Below are 22,935 nucleotides of genomic sequence, written 5' to 3'. Positions count from 1 at the left end.
TAAACATCCTATCCCTGCCACACCCCCACCCCACGCACTCACACACCTTACACGCACGTATGGTCACACGCAAAGAAATTTGCAGGATGTTCAACAATGGAAACTGAAGCCAACTAATTCTACTCAGCTTGAAAACCGAAAAATGACAATCGCCCGTTAGTTGTAGCTTTAATACGTGTTTTAAGATTACACAGAAACCGTATGATTTACTTGTATATATTTTTTTCAGGGGGAACTTATGAATTCTTATCATCTTTGTTTTATGGTATACCATTGTATCTATATATTATGATGTAATTATTATTGTCTTTATAGCGTCTTCAGTTTAGAAATTAAATTTCGTAAGACTGTTAAGAATAATGTGTGTGTGTGTGTGTGTGTGTGTGTGTGTGTGTGTGTGTGTGTGTGTGTGTGTGTGTGTGTGTGTGTGTGTGTGTGACTGACATACAGGGAGAAGAGCGTGCGAGTGTTAGCGTGTTGTGACTTGCCATTGACTCCCCAGATAAAATAAAGTAAAGAATTAAAAGACACGCAAAATCAGAGAAGGGAATCGTCGGAACAACGAAGCTGCACTGACTCGATGCAACAGTTTCAGCAACAAACATCAGATATATCGTGTCACGTTCCCATCAGTTCATCTTTATTTTCCTCAGTGCATTATTCCTGTAGCTATGATAGTGACAAACAGCTCTGGCTGTAATCACCACAGCAACAACAACAACAAAAACAGTATCAGTATCAGCAGCTCAAGGAGGCGTCACTGCGTTCGGACAAATCCATATACGCTACACCACATCTGCCAAGCAGATGCCTGACCAGCAGCGTAACCCAACGCTAAGTCAGGCCTTGAGAAAAAAAAAAGAAAAAAAAAAGAAAAAAGAAAACACACACAATATATATATATATATATGTATAAATAAATGAAAAATAAATAAATAAATAATAGATTAATACATAAATAAACAACTACTACAACTAATAATAATATGTATAAGGCGCAAAAGTCTACTATAAGCGTACACACACACACACACACACACACACACACACACACACACAAAGAAGAAGAAGAAGAAGAAAAAAAAAGGCAACAACAACAACATCAACAACAAATCATCCATGCGAAACAACTTTTATCAGTAGTACACTTTCTTCTTCTTCTTCTTCTTCTGCGTTCGTGGGCTGCAACTCCCAAATTCACTCGTATGCTTACGGGTGGGCTTTTACGTGTATGACCGTTTTTTTTTTTTTTTTAACCCTTCCAGGAAGGCAGCCATACTCCGATTTCGGGGGCATAGTACCCATTCGATTCGTTTGACAACCGCTATATTATATCCCTTTGAAGTTCCTTCACACTTTATTATCTCCCTGTCTCTCTCCACTGTTCGTTTACAAAGTTGCACACATATCTGGTCAGATACAAAATAAAAAGGTTCAAAATATTTTAGCAAGTGAACAGATTTCTGTTCTGTTCGTGTGAAGAAAGGATGCAAGGCAGGGGAGTAACGCGTGTCTGTAATGCTCAATGGTCGAACAGAGCTCGCCAGTTGAAGCGGAACTACGATGGGGTGATGCAGCCATTACCTTCAAGAAGAAAAATCAACACGAAATGGTGCGTGTGATCAATCAGCTAATTCGCTAAAGAAAAAAAAAGAAAAGGGAAGATAAACGGTTAATACCAATCTGGAAGCCAGGGATACACAGACACAGACACATACTCACAGACACGCAGACGCAGACACAGACACAGAGACAAAGGAGAGGTTCCTGAGGTCCAGCAAGGTTCTTAATTCTGCTCCGTACATATTCATTGGTCCTGTGCTCGATCCAGGAAATTTGAAGGAGTTTCCTCAGGCATTTGTTCTCGAAAGCCTGGATCTTCCTTTCAGTTTCGGCCGTCAGTGTCCATGCCTCGCAACCATACAGCACAATGGAGACTACCAGGGCTTTGTAGAGTTTGAATTTTGTTGAGAATCGGATGTTACTTTTCCACACTGTTCAGTTTGGTCATGGCTGCGGTGGCTGTGCCAGTACGAATTCTTATTTCTGCTTTGCTGCTTCCATCCTTTGTCAGGGTTGCTCCTAGATATTTGAAGTTTCCGACATCTTCCAGTTGTTCTCCGTTCATGAAAATAGTGGCATGGTCCATGTTCACGCTGTTTACCATGGTTTTGGATTTCTCTGTGCTGACCTCCATTCCGTAAGCACCCGCTCTATCAACAAGTCTGTTGGTAAGTTCCTGCAGTTCTTCGTTCGTTCCCCCCATCAGATCTATATCATCAGCAAACCGGAGGTTGCGTATTCGTCTGCCACCAGTGGAGATAGAAGTCTTGTGGTTTTCCAGTGCCTCCTGCATTATCCTTTCCAAGAACAGATTAAACAACACAGGAGAGAGGATACAGCCTTGTCTGACACCGACGGTCGTTTTTAAAAACTCACCTAGTTGGTTGTTGAGGAGCACTGCACTGTTGGAATTCGTGTATAGGGCCTCTATCACGCTCACGATGCCTTCGTCGATTCCATATCCGCTCAGCACATGCCATAGTCCCTCATGCCAAACCCTGTCAAACGCTTTCTTGAAGTCAATAAAGTTGTGGAACAAGTCGCGTTGGTGTTGGAGGTGTTTCTCAATGAGTATTCTGCAATTGAATATTTGCTCAATGGTGCTTCTTCCCTTTCTGAAACCAGCTTGTTCTTCGGCGAGTACTTCTTCAGCCCTTGACTTCAGTCTGTTGAGGAGGATTCGTAGCATGATCTTGCTTGGGTGACTAATAAGACTTATGGTCCTATAGTTCTGGCATTGTCTCATGTTGCCCTTCTTTGGCAGAGGAATCACCAGTGATTGCGTCCACTGTTCTGGCCATCTCTTCTCGTCAAGTATTTTCTGGCATACTGCTTGAAGGACTGCAACATACGCCTCACCACCTTGCCGCAACATTTCTGTTGGGATATTGTCCACACCCGGTGATTTCACTTCTTTCAAGCTTCGTATTGCGTTTCTGACCTCCTCTTTCAGTATGGGTGGACAGTAGTTGTCACGTTCAGCTGACAGAGTGTCGTTTTCCAATATGGAGCTATCTGGGTGGAACTAGTGGTTATACAGGCCAGTGCAGTATTCTGTCCACCTTTCCAGGACATCTTCACTGTCTGAAAGGAGTTTGCCTTCTTTGTCCTCTATTACGGCAGCTCTTGCTTGAAGACTGAGTGAGGCTTCTTAGCGTGCTGTAGGCCTGTTTGCTGCTGCCACTTTCAAAGCCTTTTTCAATCTCATTGCACTGTTCCTCTATCCAGTTTTCTTCTGCCTCCTTCATCTTCCTTCTCACCTTCCTGTTAGCTTCCACTTCTAACTTTTGCTTACAACTCATCATGCATGATTTTACCTTTTATCCAATTTCTTAATATTGGCCACAAAGATTTTCTTGAAATGAAGTCGAAAGCTTTTTCAAAATCATCAAATATCACGTAACGTTTCCATTTACTGTCAAATTGTTTCTGAATAGCTGCCAACAACGTGAATGTGTGATGGTAGATTAGTATTTGTTAGAACGTGCTTGAAGTTCGCCTGTTATGTTATTCTACAGTATCAATTTTTGTAAACTGTTATTTGCAACAAAACTATACAGTTTTATACGAACATTCGACAAATAAATTCATTCATAATTATTAGTATAATTTACGTCCCCTTTCTTGTATAACGGCAAAATAATGTATTCAGTCCAACTTTTATGATATAAGCCCCTTTCAAACAGGTTAAGAAATCAATAACACAACAATCCGAGTGTTTCAACATTACATTTCTGTGGTTATCTGATCTGGGTCTGCAGTTATGTTGTTCTCCGATTTCATGATGACAAGAAGTACTTCTTCTTTCGAAATCAGATAGGGTTATCCAGAACAGGATGCAAAACATGATCCAGGTAGTTTCGTATTTCCCATTTTCAAAATCATTCCAAGACATTTGTCTCGCCAGAGTCTAAACCTTCAATTTGTTTCTACGATATTAGCGGTTTTTTTTTAATATTTTTTTTTTTAAAGAACATTTTTAAAGTGGCGAAACCACTTCTCAATGTAAGTATTGTTCTGTGGTTGGATTTTTCTTTGAAAAAACGTACAGTTTGCCTGAAATCATTCCGGGAGAGAGAGAGAGAGAGAGAGAGAGAGAGAGAGAGAGAGAGAGAGAGAGAGAGAGAGAGAGAGAGAGAGAGAGAGAGAGAGAGAACATTCCAACAAAATCACTCACAAACCATGCACCGCACCGCATCTTCAACACACACACACACACACACACACACACACACACACACACACACACACACACGCACACACACACTAAAGATAAAACAACAAAAACAACAACAACAAAAAAAACAACAACCCAAAAACCCCCAACCCCCAAACCCACACAAAAACACAACCAAACACCGAAAACACCACAGAAACCCAAAAAAGTCCACACCAATTCATCTCACCAAAAATTACAACAGACAGTATATAACAGCAACCAGTTTTAATGTCTCTGAAATCCAACATCTCCGATAGAATCTCTTCATTTTCTTCCTCTAAAGCCTATAATTATATACTCTTTGAATGTATAATAAATAGACAGATAATGCAATAAATATTCCCCTCTTCACCTAATTCTAAAACAGCCTTTAATTCCAAAGGCACCCTTCTCTTCAAAGCCAACATATCTGATAGAAATCCTTCTGGGGTAGTTTGCATGGTGCACTTAGCAGCGCTAACTTTGCTTATGGTTAGGAATGTTCCGAACTCCACAGTAAATTCCACGTACTTAGGAACGTTCTTAACTCTAAGCACACTTAACACTAATTTTGCTTATCGTAATGAATGCTCCCAACTCCAAAGGAAATTCCACATACTTAGGAACATTCTTATAAACACTAAGCACACTTAACACTAATTTTGCTTATGGTTAGGAATGTTCTAAACTCCACAGTAGTAAATTCCACGTACTTAAGAACATTCTTATAAACACTAAGCACACTTAGCACTGCAAAGATCGCCTGATGCATCCCGGCCCTGAGTCTAACAGTGACAGCAGTTGTTCACAGGTAGTAATACGGGGCATCATCCCCAGCAGACTGCTCAGCCTTGTCGGCAGCCTTTTGGCGGTCCAGGAAAGCTTGCAAAATGTCCACCACGTCTTCAGAGACGCCATGTTTGGGGCGTGACGCGGGTCGTTGCATCCCTGACTCCATGCCCGTCTGTGGGGAGGGGGTGGTGGTGGTGGTGGTGGTGGTGGGCTGCTTCAGCTGAACATAACGGGAAGGAGGGGAAAAAAAAGAAGAAAAAAAAAAAGGTTAGCATTTTTCGTGGGATTGTGAGCGTTGGAGGGGCTGGTAGAGGGGTTGGGGGAGGGGGAAGGGGAGGGGGAGGGGGAAGGGGAAGGGGAAGGGAAGGGTTAGGTGGGAGGGTGGGTGGGTGGGTGGGGGGGAACGTGGGTGGGTGGGGTGGTGGTGGTGGTGCGGCTGGGTTGAGTGAACATTAACGATAATGATGATGATGTTGATGATGATGACGATGATAATAATAATAATAATAATAATAATAACAACGATGATGATGATAATAGCAATAATTATTATAACAATTATAAAAATATTGATACAACATAAACAACAACAACAAGAACTACTACTACTACTGCTGCTGCTACTGCTACTACTACTGCTACTACTATAAGTGTTCATATAGGGCTGAATCTTGTGCAGAGACAAAACAAAGCGCTTACACTCCAGCCATTCACACACATGCTTAATTCTGGTTCCTAGAGATGAAGAAAAGAAATCGACGGGTGAATTAATGAACGAATAAACGAATGAAGGAATGGAGGAAGGAAGGAAGGAAGGAAGGTATGAATGGATGAACAAAAGAATGAACTGAAGGTAAGAATATTTCACATATGGGGTGGAACCTTTATTTTCTTAGGAAAAACAACCGCAACACCCCAGCCCCTTACATTCTTGTGTGTCATGTAAATACAGATCATGCCTGACCGAAATCAGCAGCAGTTAGGAGTTTGGGAGACAAATCAATTGTTTGTTTAACTCTCTCCATACGAACGGCGAAAGAGATGACGTTTCACCCCAGTTACCATCATCAAAATATTGCAAGCGGAACGCTCTTATACTGAAGAAGTGAATGTTGACAAAGAATACCACAGTTCTGACGACGGAAGCTAAAGGTTGGGTCGTTCAGACAACCACTGGACATCCGAGGGGTCTGTGTAGAGGAGAAGAGAGGACTGGCCGTACTGAGTTAAAAAAATCAACTACAAAATCACCCTACATTGAAGGTCACAGATATGTGTTTGTTTGTTTTTTCTAAAAAAAAATTTGCGATGAACTTTTTCTGTTGCCACGGTTCTTTTCACAAACACTAAATGCATATGACACATGGGACCTCGGTCTATTATCTCATCCGAAATACTAACGATGGGTTATTGTGGATATACTGTATATCTACTGTGGATTATTGTGGATGTACTGTATTATCTAATGTGGATTATTGTGGATTTTCTGTATATCTATTGTGGGTTATTGTGGATATACTGTATATCTATTGTGGGTTATTGTGGATATACTGTATATTTACTGTGGGTTATTGTGGATATACTGTATATCTATTGTAGGTTATTGTGGATATACTATATATCTACTGTGGGTTATTGTGGATACACTGTATATCTATTGTGGAATATTGTGGATATACTGTATATCTACTGTGAGTTATTGTGTATATACTGTGTATCCACTGTGGATTATTGTGGATATACTGTTTTTCTACTGTGGGCTATTGTGGATATACTGTATATCTATTGCGGGATATTGTGGATATACTGTATATCTATTGCGGGTTATTGGGTTATTGTGGATATACTGTATATCTATTGTGGGTTTTTGTGGATATACCGTATATCTATTGTGGGTTTTTGTGGATATACTGTATATCTATTGTGGGTTTTTGTGGATATATCGTATATCTACTGTGAGTTATTGTGGATATACTGTATATCTACTGTGGGTTATTGTGGATATACTGTATATCTACTGTGGAGTATTGTTGATATACTGTATATCTACTGTGGATTATTGTGGATGTACTGTATATCTACTGTGGGTTATTGTGGCCGTGGATATACTGTGTATTGTGGATTATTGTGGATATACTGTATGTCTACTGTGGGTTAGTGTATATCTACTGTGGATTAGTGTATATCTACTGTGGATTTGTGTATATCATGGAGTGGTGGCCTAGTGGTAAAGCGTCCTCCCAGGAAGCGAGAGAATCTGAGGCCACAGGATCGAACCTCACACTCACCAGTATTTTCTTCCGCTCCACTAGAGATTGATTGGTGTCTGGACGCTAGTCATTTAGATGAGACGATTAACCGAGATCCCATCTGCATCATGCACGTAACGCGCGTAAAAGAACCCACGGCATAAAAAAAGTGTTGAAAAAAACCCCAACCAAACAAAAAACCCAAAAAAACACCGCTCCCTACTCCCCACCCCCCAAAAACAACAACAACAACAACAACACACACACAAACCACACAAACCAAACAAAAACAACAACAACAACAACAACAAAAACCTGTAGAAAAATCCACTTTGATAGTAAAACAATTACACCAGCAGATTTAAAAAACAAAAAAAATATAGATAGTGTTGCACTGCGCAGCAACACTCTCTCCTCGAAGAGAGCAGACCGAATTTCACACAGCAAGTTTCAGTTTCAGTGACAAAAAGATGGATAAAATACAGACAGAAACTGAACTGATGAATGATGATCACGTTTACCCTGACATCACACTGGTGCTGTCCCTTCCTGTGATAGTGCGGCGCCTCCTTCGTTCCATGCAGCACCAGCTTCAGGTCTTCCAGCTGTCCGTAGTTGGACCCCGATGGGTTCTGGTAGCAGAGAGCCAAGGTATGGAGCACGTTGGTGTCAAAAGGTATGGACGGTTCTCACCCACCCACACAAACACACACAACACACACACACGACACACACACACACACACACACACACACACACACACACGCACGAACAGAGACACAGACACTGACACAGACAGACAGACAGGCAGACACACACACACACACACGCATACATACACACACACACACACACACACGCACACACACACACACACGCACACTCCCCCCCCCCCCTACACTGCCCCAACCACCTACACACACACAACCCACCCCCTGCAAACACTCACCCCACACCACACCACACCACACTACACACACACACACACCATACACACACACAGATACACACACACACAGACACACACACAACCCACCCCCTGCAAACACTCACCCCACACCACACCACACCACACACACACACACACACAACCCACCCCATGCAAACACTCACCCCCCCCCCCCCCCCACACACACACAGAGATACACACACACACACAACCCACCCCCTGCAAACACCCCCCCCCCACATACACACACCCTGCACACACACACACACACACCACACACACACACACACACACACATCCCTAAACCCCTCCTCCCCCCCATCACCCGATAAGTACAGGTGACTGACCGTGTCCTGCACCCTGAAGCGCCAGACACCCTTAGGGTCCTCCCCCCAGGTGTGCACGGACATCAGAGGCCACTGCTGGAAGCCGCTCCTAGACTTGTCCCACTCCCGGGGCCTCATCAGGGTGGTCTCCGTGCCTGACGGATCGCTCAATCAATCAGTCAGTCAGTCAGTCAGCCAGCCAGTCAATCAATCAATCAACAGTCAGATACTCAACCAACTGATGAACCAACCTTCTGACGCCTATCCAGTCGTCAAACCAGTCATTCAAGTATTATCAATCAACGGAACAACCAATTTAGCAACGAACGAACGAACAAACCTACTAACCAAATAGATTAATTTTGGTCGTCAGACATTGACAAACCTATCATTCAAGCAGGATGAATGAATGGAAGAATGAATGAATCTATCTATAATTTTTTTTTCTTTTCAAAATCAACGAATTAAACAACCAGTCTAATCAATAGATCAGACTATTCAGCAAATTTATGAACCAAGCATTCAAATCTAATAAACAAACAATCAAATATTCAGCCCGTCAATAAAACCAGCCAGCCCTACTGAAGCAGTCAGATCTTAGTCAGTCAGTCAGTTACTCAGTTACTCAGTCAGTTACTCACTCAGTCAGTCAGTCACTCAATCAGTCACTCAGTCACTCACTCACTCAGTCAGTCAGCCAGTCAGTCAGTCACTCACTCACTCAGTCAGTCAGCCAGTCAGTCAGTCAGTCACTCACTCACTCACTCAGTCAGTCAGCCAGTCAGTCAGCCAGTCACTCACTCACTCACTCAGTCACTCACTCACTCACTCAGTCACTCAGTCAGTCAGTCAGTCACTCAGTCACTCACTCACTCAGTCAGTCAGTCACTCAGTCAGTCAGTCACTCAGTCAGTCAGTAGGTCATGTTTGTGGACACTTTGTCAATTTATTCATTAATTTTGCTCATATCCATTCATTTATTCATTAGTTAAATCAGTCTGTTGATCATTCCTTCCACACTGCACGACCTCCTACACACCAGACGGCGACACAGCGACGACGGAGATGTCCCCTCTCTTGCTGTAGGACAGGGTGAGTACAAACTGTACGTGCTCCAGAAAGTTGACCTCGTTGGGCTGTCCCCGGCACCCGTTGGTCTCGATCAACACCTCCACCACGTGGCCGCTGGTCAGGTTTCTGTGGAAGGAAGGATGGTGGGTGAAGGGAGGGGGGAACCGGGGGGGGGGGGGGGGGGGGGGGGGGGGGGGGGGGGGGGGGGGAGGAGGAGGAGGAGGAGGAGGGAGGGGTGTAGTCGTTAATTCATGTTACAGTTCTAATCTCAAACAAGCATATTTAGGGGAATCACACACACACACACACACACACACACACACACACACACACACACACACACACACACACAATGCATACATTCATTCTAACTTACGTATTACATAGCAGCTGCCCTCCACACATACGCACACATAGAAATCTACAAGTCGGACAAAACATCAGAAATACGCAAGCTGGACAAAGCATCAGAAATCGACAAGTCAGACAAAGTATCTCAACAGGAAAACAAAGAACCCTGCTGAAGCAGGCTGGACAAAGTGTCAGACATCCACAGAACTCTTACTGAAGCAGGCTGGACAAAGTGTCAGAAATCTACAGAACTCTTACTGAATCAGGTTGGACAAAGTGTCAGAAATCTACAGAACTCTTACTGAAGCATGTTGGACAAAGTGTCAGAAATCTACAGAACTCTTACTGAAGCATGTTGGACAAAGTGTCAGAAATCTATAGAACTCTTACTGAAGCAGGTTGGACAAAGTGTCAGAAATCTACAGAACTCTTACTGAAGCAGGTTGGACAAAGTGTCAGAAATCTACAGAACTCTTACTGAAGCAGGTTGGACAAAGTGTCAGAAATCTACAGAACTCTTACTGAAGCAGGTTGGACAAAGTGTCAGAAATCCACAGAACTCTTACTGAAGCAGTGGAACAAAGCATCAGAAATCTACAGAACTCTTACTGAAGCAGGTTGAACGAAGCGTCAGAAATCTACAGAACTCTTACTGAAGCAGTGGAACAAAGCGTCAGAAATCTACAGAACTCTTACTGAAGCAGGTTGGACAAAGTGTCAGAAATCTACATAACTCTTACTGAAGCAGGTTGGACAAAGTGTCAGAAATCTACAGAACTCTTACTGAAGCAGGTTGGACAAAGCGTCAGAAATCTACAGAACTCTTACTGAAGCAGGTTGAACAAAGTGTCAGAAATCTACAGAACTCTTACTGAATCAAGTTGGACAAAGCGTCATAAATCTACAGAACTCTTACTGAAGCAGGTTGGACAAAGTGTCATAAATCTACAGAACTCTTACTGAAGCAGGTTGAACAGAGTGTCAGAAATCTACAGAACTCTTACTGAAGCAGGTTGAACAAAGCGTCAGAAATCTACAGAACTCTTACTGAAGCAGGTTGGACAAAGTGTCAGAAATCTACAGAACTCTTACTGAAGCAGGTTGAACAAAGCGTCAGAAATCTACAGAACTCTTACTGAAGCAGGTTGGATAAAAGTGTCAGAAATCCACAGAACTCTTATTGAAGCAGGTTGAACGAAGCGTCAGAAATCCACAGAACTCTTACTGAAGCAGGTTGGACAAAGTGTCAGAAATCTACAGAACTCTTACTGAAGCAGGTTGGACAAAGTGTCATAAATCCACAGAACTCTTACTGAAGCAGGTTGGACAAAGTGTCATAAATCCACAGAACTCTTACTAAAGCAGGTTAGACAAAGTGTCAGGAACCCAAAGAACCCTTACTGTGGCAAGTTGAAAAAAAGTCATCGAGTCGGACAAAGTGTCTCACACGCACACACACCACACACACACACACCACACACACACACACACACACACACACACACACACACACACACACACACACACACACACACACACACACACACACACACACACACAGAGCCACAGATATCCACAGAACCCTCACTGAGGCACGTTGGAAAAGGAGTCAGCAGTGATTTCACAGACACTCTTCTCAGGCACGTTGACCCATGTGTCGGGGTGGGCCTCAATGACCAGGTCCGTGGCGTCCAGCAGGCCGAACCCGAAGGCCAGGTTGACGCAGAAACCCGCGGCGTTTTGGTACCACCCGTCCTCCTCCGCCAGCGGCCCCACCTTGGACGTCATGGCAACCAGGTGCTGCAGGTCACGCCACGTGATGTCAGGGCTGCGGGGTAGAGACGAGACAAGACAAGATAAGATAAATAACAACAACAACAACAAAACAACACTTCATTAACGAGGGTTAGATTAAACAGAAGCTTATGCGGTAAACTTTATTAACGACGGTTTAAGCATAACCATATGCGGTAAACTTTATCAGCGAGGGTTAAGCATAAACTTACGCGGTAAACTTTATTAACGGAGGTTCAAGCATAAACATATGCGGTAAACTTTATCAACGAGGGTTAAGCATAAACTTATGCGGTAAACTTTATCAGCGAGGGTGAAGCATAAGCTTATGCGGTAAACTTTATCAACGACGGTTTAAGCATAAACTTATGCGGTAAACTTTATCAGCGAGGGTTAAGCATAAACTTATGCGGTAAACTTTATCAACGAGGGTTGAGCATAAACTGATGCGGTAAACTTTATCAACGAGGGTTAAGCATAAACTTATGCGGTAAACTTTATTAACGGAGGTTCAAGCATAAACATATGCGGTAAACTTTATCAACGAGGGTTAAGCATAAACTTATGCGGTAAACTTTATCAGCGAGGTTTAAGCATAAACTGATGCGGTAAACTTTATTAACGAGGGTTAAGCATAAACTTATGCGGTAAATTTTATTAACGAGGGTTAAGCATAAACTTATGCGGTAAACTTTATCAGCGAGGATTAAGCATAAACTGATGCGGTAAACTCTATCAGCGAGGTTTAAACATTAGCTTATACAGTGAAATGTATCAACAAGATTAAAAAATCAACACTTTATTAATGAGGGTTCAATTAATTATAAGCTTATGCTGCAAACTGTAGTAATGAGAATTAAACATAAACTTTTGCGGTAAACTTTATCAGCGGGAGAACAAATTATAAGAAATCTAGCAAGATATCTTTATAAGGCATTTAATAGAAGAAAGATTGTATTATCATAACACCGTATTTTCAGTTGAAATAAATATTCATACATTCATTTCTTATTTAGCTAGACATGGGGATCATTTGATGCTGATATGTTGCCTTATTTCTTCTTCTTCTTCTTTGTTATTTTTTTTTAAGTGGGATAATTATTATTGTGTCATTCACATCATGCTTTTCAAAATGTGATTCACATTCACACACCTCTTCAAATGGGGCTTTGCCCTTCTTGAATGAAGTTCTGTTCTGTTCTGCTTTGCCTCTGTCTCTCTGTCTCTGTCTCTCTCTTTGAAAGAAACAGAAATGTATTCACAAATCTGCCTCTTCCTATCTTTGTGGCTGCCTTCACCTCTACACTCCATCTCATTCTCTACGATCGGCTTCGGATCCACTCTGTTTACGCATACCCAGATTCAAACACTCCACTGTTGGACGCCGTTCTTTCTCTGTCTCTGGATATTGTATTTGGAATGAACTTCCTCTTTCGCTTCGTCAGGTCTCCGCACTCAGCTCTTTCAAGTCTGGCCTTAAGACCCACCTCTTCAGAAGATAGCCTCCCTCCCCTGCCTCTTCCTTGTCTTCAGTTTCTCCAGTTTTAGAGTTATGAATGCGTGTGAATGACTGGTGTGAAAGCGCTTAGATTTGTCTCTGCACAAGATTCAGCGCTATATAATACTACCATTATATTATTATTATTATTATTATTATTATTCTCTCTCTCTCTCTCTCTCTCTCTCTCTCTCTCTCTCTGCCCCAGAAACACACGTGCGATAACAAAATAAGTCCCCCCCCCCCCTACTTTGCTTCAAGGACCAGAGCGAAAATCCCGGCAGCCATCGGGGCAGAGGCGGAAGTTCCGGTGTGACGTGTCGTGCAGCTGTCGTGGAGGTCAGCACTCACCTGTACAGAGAGAGAGAGAGAGAGACAGAGAGACAGAGAGAGAGAGAGAGAGAGAGAGACAGAGATAGAGAGACAGAGAGAGAGAGAGAGACAGAGATAGAGAGAGAGAGAGAGCTTCAGACGTACTGGTACAGCTTATAATTTATTTATTTATTTATTTTTTTTACCAAAGTAAGTTACTTTAAAAATCAACGGGTTGTGGTAAAAAGACCCAAAATATTTCCATGCAGCCTTTTTGAGAGAGAGCGAGCTTTTTTCTTTAACACAAATTATGCTAACTTCTTAAGAATATTCATTATTTACGAAAACATGGTTTTCTTTTTCAAGCAAGTTTTCTTTATTCTACCCCCCCACCCCCCGCCTCCCCTTTAAAAAAAATGATACTGTTGTTTCTTCTTCTTGTTTTTTCTTTCCTTTATAGTTGCTTCCCTTGTTACTAGTAATTCTGAACTGAAACCACATGAAAAGGGAAACTCACTTAATCGAGACAGCCAGGAGACATCAAACATACCCCACCTATCTCTCTCTCTCTCAAGAAAAAAAGAAAAAGGGAAAAAGAACCAAAGAAAATTGAACAATGGGCTCTCAAAGAGAGTTTATATTTTCCAATCATTACTTTATTGTCTCTTTCGTACCAGGTTATTTAGTCACAAACGTGTTCACACATTAGTAAAAAAACAACAAAACAAAAAACAAAACAGAATTGAAATAAAAGTTTGGGTGAGAAAGAATTAAGAATTAGAAAAAAAGAAGTAAATCGGTCTGTCTAACAAGTGGATTTCATACTACTTGCGTTAGGTGTGTGTGTAGGTGTGTGTGTATGTGTGTGTGTGTGTGTGTGTGTGTGTGTGTGTGTGTGTGTGTGTGTGTGTGTGTGTGTGTGTGTGTACTTCACTCGCAAAAGATATCTCGTCACTGGCTATGTGTGAAAGCCTGGCTCTCTGCAGAGACCCAGAGACCACCTGATCCACTCACCTTCTACAGCAAACGAAAGCATAGCACTCCCCCCAAAAGAGAAATAAAGAAAGAAAGAAGCAACAAGAACAACAAACAAGAAAAAAACAAAACAACAACAAAACTACCACCACCACCACCACCATCAAACCCAAAATCAAATCAAAGTAAAGCAATATAAAGCAAGATCACCACAGAAAACAACAACAAGAAATAAACAAAACCTCTAAAGGCAAAACAAGAAAACAAAAAAACCCAAAAAAACCAAACCAAACAAACAAACAAAAAAAACACACAACAAAACCTATAACAAAACAAACAACAACAAACAAAAATCAAACAAACAAATAACAACAACAACAAAACATACCACCACTACGATTAACAAAAACCAACGCAAAATCAAAACCAACACAAAGCAAAAAACACACAAACCAACAAAAAACAACAACAAAAAACAACAACAACAACAACAACAACAAAAATCACCACAAACAAACAAACAAACAAAAGAAATCGTGTGCGGCCTCCTGGCGACCTAACATCGATGGTTCCCTGCGGGCTGCCGACGCTGAAACTGTGACGGACAAACCCGGGTGTGGCCGTGTGTGGAGGAATCTAAATGAGCGGCGTGGGAGTAACGCAAAAAAAACAAACACACACACACACACACAAAAACCCATTACAAACAAGCAAAAACCCAAATCCACTGACCACTTGGTGATCGCCAGAGTTGCCGCTGGAGTAGGTGGAAGCAAAGGTGGACGAGCACTTCTCGCTGTACCATGGGAGACGCCCGCGCTCGGATGCCGACGACACAGACAAGGTGTAGATGGAGGAGGTGTAGCCGTCACAGTTGCAGTTGTCTTTCATGCGTCCTCCGTTCCCAGAGGCCCAGGCGTAGATGACTCCTTTGCCGCCCCGCCCCTGGTTGAGAGACAGGAGAGGACAGAAGAAAGGTGAATGGAAGGGAAGGAAGGGAGGAAGGAAGGGAGGGAGGAAAGGAGGAAGGAAGGAAGGGAGGGAGGAAGGGAGGGAGGGAGGAAGGGAGGGAGGGAGGGAGGAAGGGAGGGAGGGAGGAAGGAGGGAGGGAGGGAGGAAGGGAAGGAGGAAGGGAGGGAGGAAGGAAGAAGGAGGGAGGGAGGGAGGAAGGGAGGGAGGGAGGAAGGAAGGGAGGGAGGGAGGAAGGGAGGGAGGAAGGAAGGGAGGAAGGAAGGAAGGGAGGGAGGGAGGGAGGAAGGGTGAAAGGTGAGGGAGGGGGCGGTAAAGGTAAGAGAGAGAGTGAGGAAAAGTGAGAGAGAGAGAGAGAGAGAGAGAGAGAGAGAGAGAGAGAGAGAGTCCGACAGATATACAGATAAAAAAAGGGGGGGGGGCTAACTCTGACGCTAACCTCAGTGATGTCATTTCCCAGTGACCCCCGAACAGTTTTTGACTGTCACGATCATCATCGTGGTCACTACCAGTATCATTGTCATCACAGTCGTAGTTATCATCATCATATCACCACCACCATCATAATAACCAGCATCAACATCGCCACTACAACCACCACGACCATGACCATCAACATCACCACCACCTCTATCACCACCATCAACATCACCACCACTACCACCATCACCACCACAACCACCACAGCCACCAGCACAACCATCATCACAACTACCACCACCATCACCACCACCATCATCATCACTACCACCATCATCATCACCACCACCACCATCATCACAACTACCACCACCATCATCACCACCACCATCATCATCACTACCACCATCATCATCACCTACACCATCATCACCACTATCATCATCACCACCAACACCACCAGCACCACCAGCAACACCACCACCACCACCACTACCACCACCAACACCACCACCACCACCACCACCACCATCACCACCACCACCACCACCACCACCACCACCACTATCACCACCACCACCACCATCACCACCACCACCACCACCCACCCAATGTCTCACCACCACCACCACCATCACCAGCAACACCACCACCATCACAACCACCACCACCACCACCACCACTATCACCATCACCACCACCATCACCACCACCACCACCACCATCACCAGCAACACCACCACCATCACAACCACCACTATCACCATCACCACCACCATCACCACCACCACCACCACCACCACCATCACCACCACCACCACCACCACCACTATCACCATCACCACCACCATCACCACCACCACCACCCACCCAATGTCTCACAAAGACAGGACCAGACAGCTCACCAAAGTGACCCCTTTCTCCAGGGCCGTGGAGGCCAGTTTCCCGGGCCCCTCCAGCGTTGTGCCGTCGTCGTTGGGTCCCCAGCTGGCGGAGTAGATGTCGATGTGGGTGAAGTTGAAGGACAGGGCCCGTGCCTCCAGGCTGTCCGTCACCTTGCCGTCCAGCATCCGCACACCTGGGGGGGAGGGGAGTGGGGCGGGGGGTCACTTTCACTTTCAGTGTATGATTGTCAGTCGTTTTCGACTATGAACCATCAAGAACAGCAGAGGGGGTAACTGCTTTACTGACTATCTGAGCTGGATTTTGATTGTAGTGGAGAGTGTCTTGCCCAGGTTACAGCCCCACTCTCTCGGCCAAGAGGGTTTTAGGACAGTCGGCGTTAGGGTGGTTCCCAAAGGGCTAGCCCCCAAGACTGTAGCTTGAAGAGCCAGTGCAATTTTGCCTCTTGGTTTGAGGGTCATAGTCCTTCACAAAAGACTAAACTGTAAATGACTTCCCATTGCACTGGAGAAACCATTGATAATACAGCTCTCGTTTTGCTTATTGCAGTCTGAGATATAAGCTCACTTCCAATAGCCGAGTACTGCGGTTAAAGCGTTGTGACTTTCAATCTTTCTTTGGGTCCCGGCTTCGAATCTCGGTAATGGCGGTGTGTGTGTGTGTGTGTGTGTGTGTGTGTGTGTGTGTGTGTGTGTGTGTGTGTGTGTGTGTGTGTGTGTGTGTGTGTGTGTGTGTGGCGGGCGCAATAGCCGAGTGATTAGAGCACTGGACTTTCAGTTTTTCTGAGAATCTCGGTAATAGCACCTGGTGGGGAAAGGGTGGAGATTTTTCCGATCCCCCAGGTCTACATATGTGTATATGTGTATGTGCAGACATGCTAGTGCCTGAACCCCCTGTGGCAGCCGTCAGTCGTCTCTGCACAGGTAGGCAGCCTGTTGTGCACATGACTCCGATGTGCAAAGCGCTTAGAGCTTGGTCTCCGACCTAGTTTATAAAGCGCTTAGAGCTTGGTCTCCGACCTAGTTTATAAAGCGCTTAGAGCTTGGTCTCCGACCTAGTTTATAAAGCGCTTAGAGCTTGGTCTCCGACCTAGTTTATAAAGCGCTTAGAGCTTGGTCTCTGACCTAGTTTGCAAAGCGCTAAGAGCTTGGTCTCCGACCTAGTTCATAAAGCGCTTAGAGCTTGGTCTCTGACCGAGTTTGCAAAGCGCTTAGAGCTTGGTCTCTGACCGAGTTTGCAAAGCGCTTAGAGCTTGGTCTCTGACCGAGTTTGCAAAGCGCTTAGAGCTTGGTCTCCGATCGAGGATAGACGTTATATTGTAAGTATCCATACCCAATCAAATGAAATACCTCCGATCTTGCAGTTGTAGGCGATACCGACGCCGCATTTCCCGTTGTTGGCCACCATGGCAATCTCTCCAGCACATCGCGTCCCGTGTCTGCAACAGTCAGGTGGCTGTGGCCGTCAGCTGGAGTTCCAGGTTCCAGTTTAGTCTTTGGAGCGGTGTGTGTGTGTGTGTGTGTGTGTGTGTGTGTGTGTGTGTGTGTGTGTGTGTGTGTGTGTGTTTGTGTGTGTGTGTGTGTATGTGTGTGGTGTTGTGTTGTATGTGTATGTGTGTATCTCTGTGTGTCTGTGTTTCTGTGTCTCTGTGTGTGTACACTCATCATTGTGACAAAAATGTTATAATCCAATGTCATTATGACGAACATTTCATTACTTATTGTGACTGTGAGGGGAAAAAATCATTACGTACTCATTTGCTGTCATTGTGGCAAAAAACAACAACCCATTACTAATTGTCATTGTGACGAAAAATTCATTACTGGTTCTCACTGTAAGGAAAAAGACAATACTGTTCGTCGTTGTGACGAAAAAGCCATCACGAATTGTCATGTTTACGAAAAACCATAACTGATTGTCATTGTGACGTAAAAGTCATTGTTTATTGTCATTGTGATGGAAGTCATTATCTACTGTCGTTGTCATGGAAAAAACCCCACTATTGTTATTATGACGAACAAAGTTATCAGACATCGTCATTGTGAAGAAAAAAGTCATTATTGTTTAATATTCGTTGCAGTGACAAAAAGGCCATTACTCGTCGTTACTGTGACGAAAACATCATTACTTGTTCTGGTGACGAAAAAAAAGCATTACATGTACTAATCGCATTTGTGATGTAAATTCATTACTTATCGTCACTATGACGAAAACGGCATTACTTATCGTTATAGTGACGAAAAAAAGCATTACATATACTTAACGCATTTGTGATGCAAATTCATAATGTGACGAAAAAGTCATTACTTATTCTCGTTAGTCGGTTCGTATCGAGGCGTCGGGTCAGCATCGCCATCATTCAGGTCTGTGCTGGCGTATGGATCCTGGAAATGTTGAAGAAATGACTTCTCTGTACAATACAATACAATACAATACGATGCAATGCAATGCGATACGATACGATACGATACGATACGATACGATACGATACAATACAATACGATACGATACAATACGATACGATACAATACGATTAGAAACGATACGATACGATACGATTCAATACGATACGACACGACAGGATGCTGTGCTATGAGATACGATACGATACGATACGATGCTGTGCTATGAGATACGATACGATACGATACGATACGATACGATACGATGATGTGCTATGAGATACGATACGATACGATGATGTGCTATGAGATACGATACGATACGATACGATACGATGCGATGCGATACGATACGATGCTATGCTATGCGATACGATACAATATGATGCGTTAAGACACGATACAAGTTCCAGTCAAAAAAGGGTATTCGGAGCATCAGCGTTACTGTCTTTGTTTTCGTCACCAACTATAAAACAATGAATACAGGTAGTTGAGAAACGAGGCAATTATTGAGGAGTGAAATCTCCTTACAACTCAGGTCTCCAGAACAACACGCACCAGGCACAGATCATACACCATGTCAGAACCACGAGACATTTCCAATGTCCACTGAGGGCTACATCTTGAGCAAAATCAACGCTACCCTAACCACTCAGTGAAACGAATTGCATGATTAACCCCTTGACTGTTGCTGACCAGTATGCTCGTCAGTGAAAGGCTGACACCTCACTGAGATAAGACAGCTTACAGGTCAGGATGTCAGTGAAGGGCTGTTGCCTCAATGAGATAAGATCGAGTTTACAGGTCAGGATGTCAGTGAAGGGCTGTCACCTCACTGAGATCAGACAGGGCTTACAGGTCAGGATGTCAGTGAAGGGCTGTCACCTCACTGAGATCAGACAGGGCTTACAGGTCAGGATGCCAGTAAAGGGCTGTCACCTCACTCAGATCAGACAGAACTTACAGGTCAGGATGTCAGTAAAGGGCTGTCACCTCACTGAGATCAGACAGAGCTTACAGGTCAGGATGTCAGTGAAGGGCTGTCACCTCACTGAGACAGAGCTTACAGGTCAGGATGTCAGTGAAGGACTGTCACCTCACTGAGATCAGACAGAGCTTACAGGTCAGGACGTCAATGAAGGGTTGTCACCTCACTGAGATGAGACACGGCTTACAGGTCAGGATGTCAGTGAAGGGCTGTCACCTCACTGAGATCAGACAGAGCTTACAGGTCAGGATGTCAGTAAAGGGCTGTCACCTCACTGAGATCAGACAGAGCTTATAGGTCAGGATGTCAGTGAAGGGCTGTCACCTCACTGAGATCAGACAGGGCTTACAGGTCAGGATGTCAGTAAAGGGCTGTCACCTCACTGAGATCAGACAGGGCTTACAGGTCAGGATGTCAGTAAAGGGCTGTCACCTCACTGAAATCAGACAGGGCTTACAGGTCAGGATGTCAGTGAAGGACTGTCACCTCACTGAGATCAGACAGAGCTTACAGGTCAGGATGTCAGTGAAGGACTGTCACCTCACTGAGATCAGACAGAGCTTATAGGTCAGGATGTCAGTGAAGGACTGTCACCTCACTGAGATCAGACAGAGCTTACAGGTGAGGATGTCAGTAAAGGGCTGTCACCTCACTGAGATCAGACAGAGCTTATAGGTCAGGATGTCAGTAAAGGGCTGTCACCTCACTGAGATCAGACAGAGCTTACAGGTGAGGATGTCAGTAAAGGACTGTCACCTCACTGAGATCAGACAGAACTTATAGGTCAGGATGTCAGTGAAGGGCTGTCACCTCACTGAGATCAGACAGAGCTTATAGGTCAGGATGTCAGTGAAGGACTGTCACCTCACTGAGATCAGACAGGGCTTGCAGGTCAGGATGTCAGTGAAGGGCTGTCACCTCACTGAGATCAGACAGAGCTTACAGGTCAGGATGTCAGTGAAGGGCTGTCACCTCACTAAGACAGAGCTTACAGGTCAGGATGTCAGTGAAGGACTGTTACCTCACTGAGATAAGACAGAGCTTACAGGTCAGGACGTCAATGAAGGGTTGTCACCTCACTGAGATGAGACACGGCTTACAGGTCAGGATGTCAGTGAAGGGCTGTCACCTCACTGAGATCAGACAGGGCTTACAGGTCAGGATGTCAGTAAAGGGCTGTCACCTCACTGAGATCAGACAGAGCTTATAGGTCAGGATGTCAGTAAAGGGCTGTCACCTCACTGAGATCAGACAGGGCTTACAGGTCAGGATGTCAGTAAAGGGCTGTCACCTCACTGAAATCAGACAGGGCTTACAGGTCAGGATGTCAGTAAAGGGCTGTCACCTCACTGAGATCAGACAGAGCTTACAGGTCAGGATGTCAGTGAAGGGCTGTCACCTCACTGAGACAGAGCTCACAAGTCAGGATGTCAGTGAAGGGCTGTCACCTCACTGAGATCAGACAGAGCTTATAGGTCAGGATGTCAGTGAAGGACTGTCACCTCACTGAGATCAGACAGAGCTTACAGGTGAGGATGTCAGTAAAGGGCTGTCACCTCACTGAGATCAGACAGGGCTTACAGGTCAGGATGTCAGTGAAGGACTGTCACCTTACTGAGATCAGACAGAGCTTACAGGTCAGGATGTCAGTGAAGGACTGTCACCTCACTGAGATAAGACAGAGCTTACAGGTCAGGATGTCAGTGAAGGACTGTCACCTTACTGAGATCAGACAGAGCTTACAGGTGAGGATGTCAGTGAAGGACTGTCACCTCACTGAGATCAGACAGAGCTTACAGGTCAGGATGTCAGTGAAGGACTGTCACCTCACTGAGATCAGACAGAGCTTACAGGTCAGGATGTCAGTGAAGGGCTGTCACCTCTCTGAGATCAGACAGAGCTTACAGGTGAGGATGTCAGTGAAGGGCTGTCACCTCACTGAGATCAGACAGGGCTTACAGGTCAGGATGTCAGTAAAGGGCTGTCACCTCACTGAGATCAGACAGGGCTTAGAGGTCAGGATGTCAGTGAAGGGCTGTCACCTCACTGAGATCAGACAGAGCTTACAGGTCAGGACGTCAATGAAGGGTTGTCACCTCACTGAGATGAGACACGGCTTACAGGTCAGGATGTCAGTGAAGGACTGTCACCTCACTGAGATCAGACAGGGCTTACAGATAAGAGTGTCAGTCGACATTCTTCATCTGGACTGCTTCATCTTGGAACTTCGTCAGTGTGTCGTTAAGCAGACTCAATGACACCATTGGTAAGAACACACAAAGTAGCGACTGCTTTTCCAATTCAGGTCACAGGGATCTTAGTTCACTGTGGTGGAACAATGAAGGGGTTAAATATTGACTTTGACAACAGATGATCCAAAAAGTAAAGCTTAAAACAGGACTGGCAGTGTCGTTACTGGGGAGAGTGGAGTGGACTTACATAGTTCTCTTTCAGGTCCCTGTTGGTGTGCTCGATGCCTGCAACACACACACACAGGTAAGTCACAACATCTACTGCAACACACACACACACACAGGTAAGTCACAACATCTACTGCAACACACACACACACACACAGGTAAGTCACAACATCTACTGCAACACACACACACAGGTAAGTCACAACATCAGTGAATGGAAGCTGTTTTTGAAGAAAACAAGCAAGACAATGATGG

The 22,935-nt window shown here is 44.4% G+C and overlaps 1 protein-coding gene across 1 annotated transcript in view; it reads right to left on the bottom strand.

The window, feature by feature from the left end:
- Positions 1-4,492: 4,492 nt before the first annotated feature.
- The window catches only part of LOC143281876 (neuroendocrine convertase 1-like), a 101,917-nt gene continuing 83,474 nt past the window's right edge, over positions 4,493-22,935 (bottom strand). The window contains exons 5-15 of the mRNA XM_076587142.1: positions 22,700-22,737; positions 19,178-19,254; positions 18,220-18,308; positions 16,873-17,045; positions 15,311-15,523; positions 13,542-13,642; positions 11,588-11,827; positions 9,617-9,774; positions 8,599-8,732; positions 7,824-7,934; positions 4,493-5,273 (exon numbers count right to left, since the gene is read on the bottom strand). Coding sequence (XP_076443257.1) covers positions 5,067-5,273; positions 7,824-7,934; positions 8,599-8,732; positions 9,617-9,774; positions 11,588-11,827; positions 13,542-13,642; positions 15,311-15,523; positions 16,873-17,045; positions 18,220-18,308; positions 19,178-19,254; positions 22,700-22,737 — 1,541 coding nt within the window. The 3' untranslated portion in view covers positions 4,493-5,066. The remainder of the gene's footprint in view (positions 5,274-7,823; positions 7,935-8,598; positions 8,733-9,616; positions 9,775-11,587; positions 11,828-13,541; positions 13,643-15,310; positions 15,524-16,872; positions 17,046-18,219; positions 18,309-19,177; positions 19,255-22,699; positions 22,738-22,935) is intronic.

The sequence above is a fragment of the Babylonia areolata genome, chromosome 5 (genome assembly GCF_041734735.1).
Source record: "Babylonia areolata isolate BAREFJ2019XMU chromosome 5, ASM4173473v1, whole genome shotgun sequence".
NCBI classification, from domain to species: Eukaryota; Metazoa; Mollusca; class Gastropoda; order Neogastropoda; family Buccinidae; genus Babylonia; species Babylonia areolata.
The sequence above is the reverse complement of the archived record's forward strand: the minus strand, read 5'-3'. Positions and strand labels throughout refer to the sequence as shown.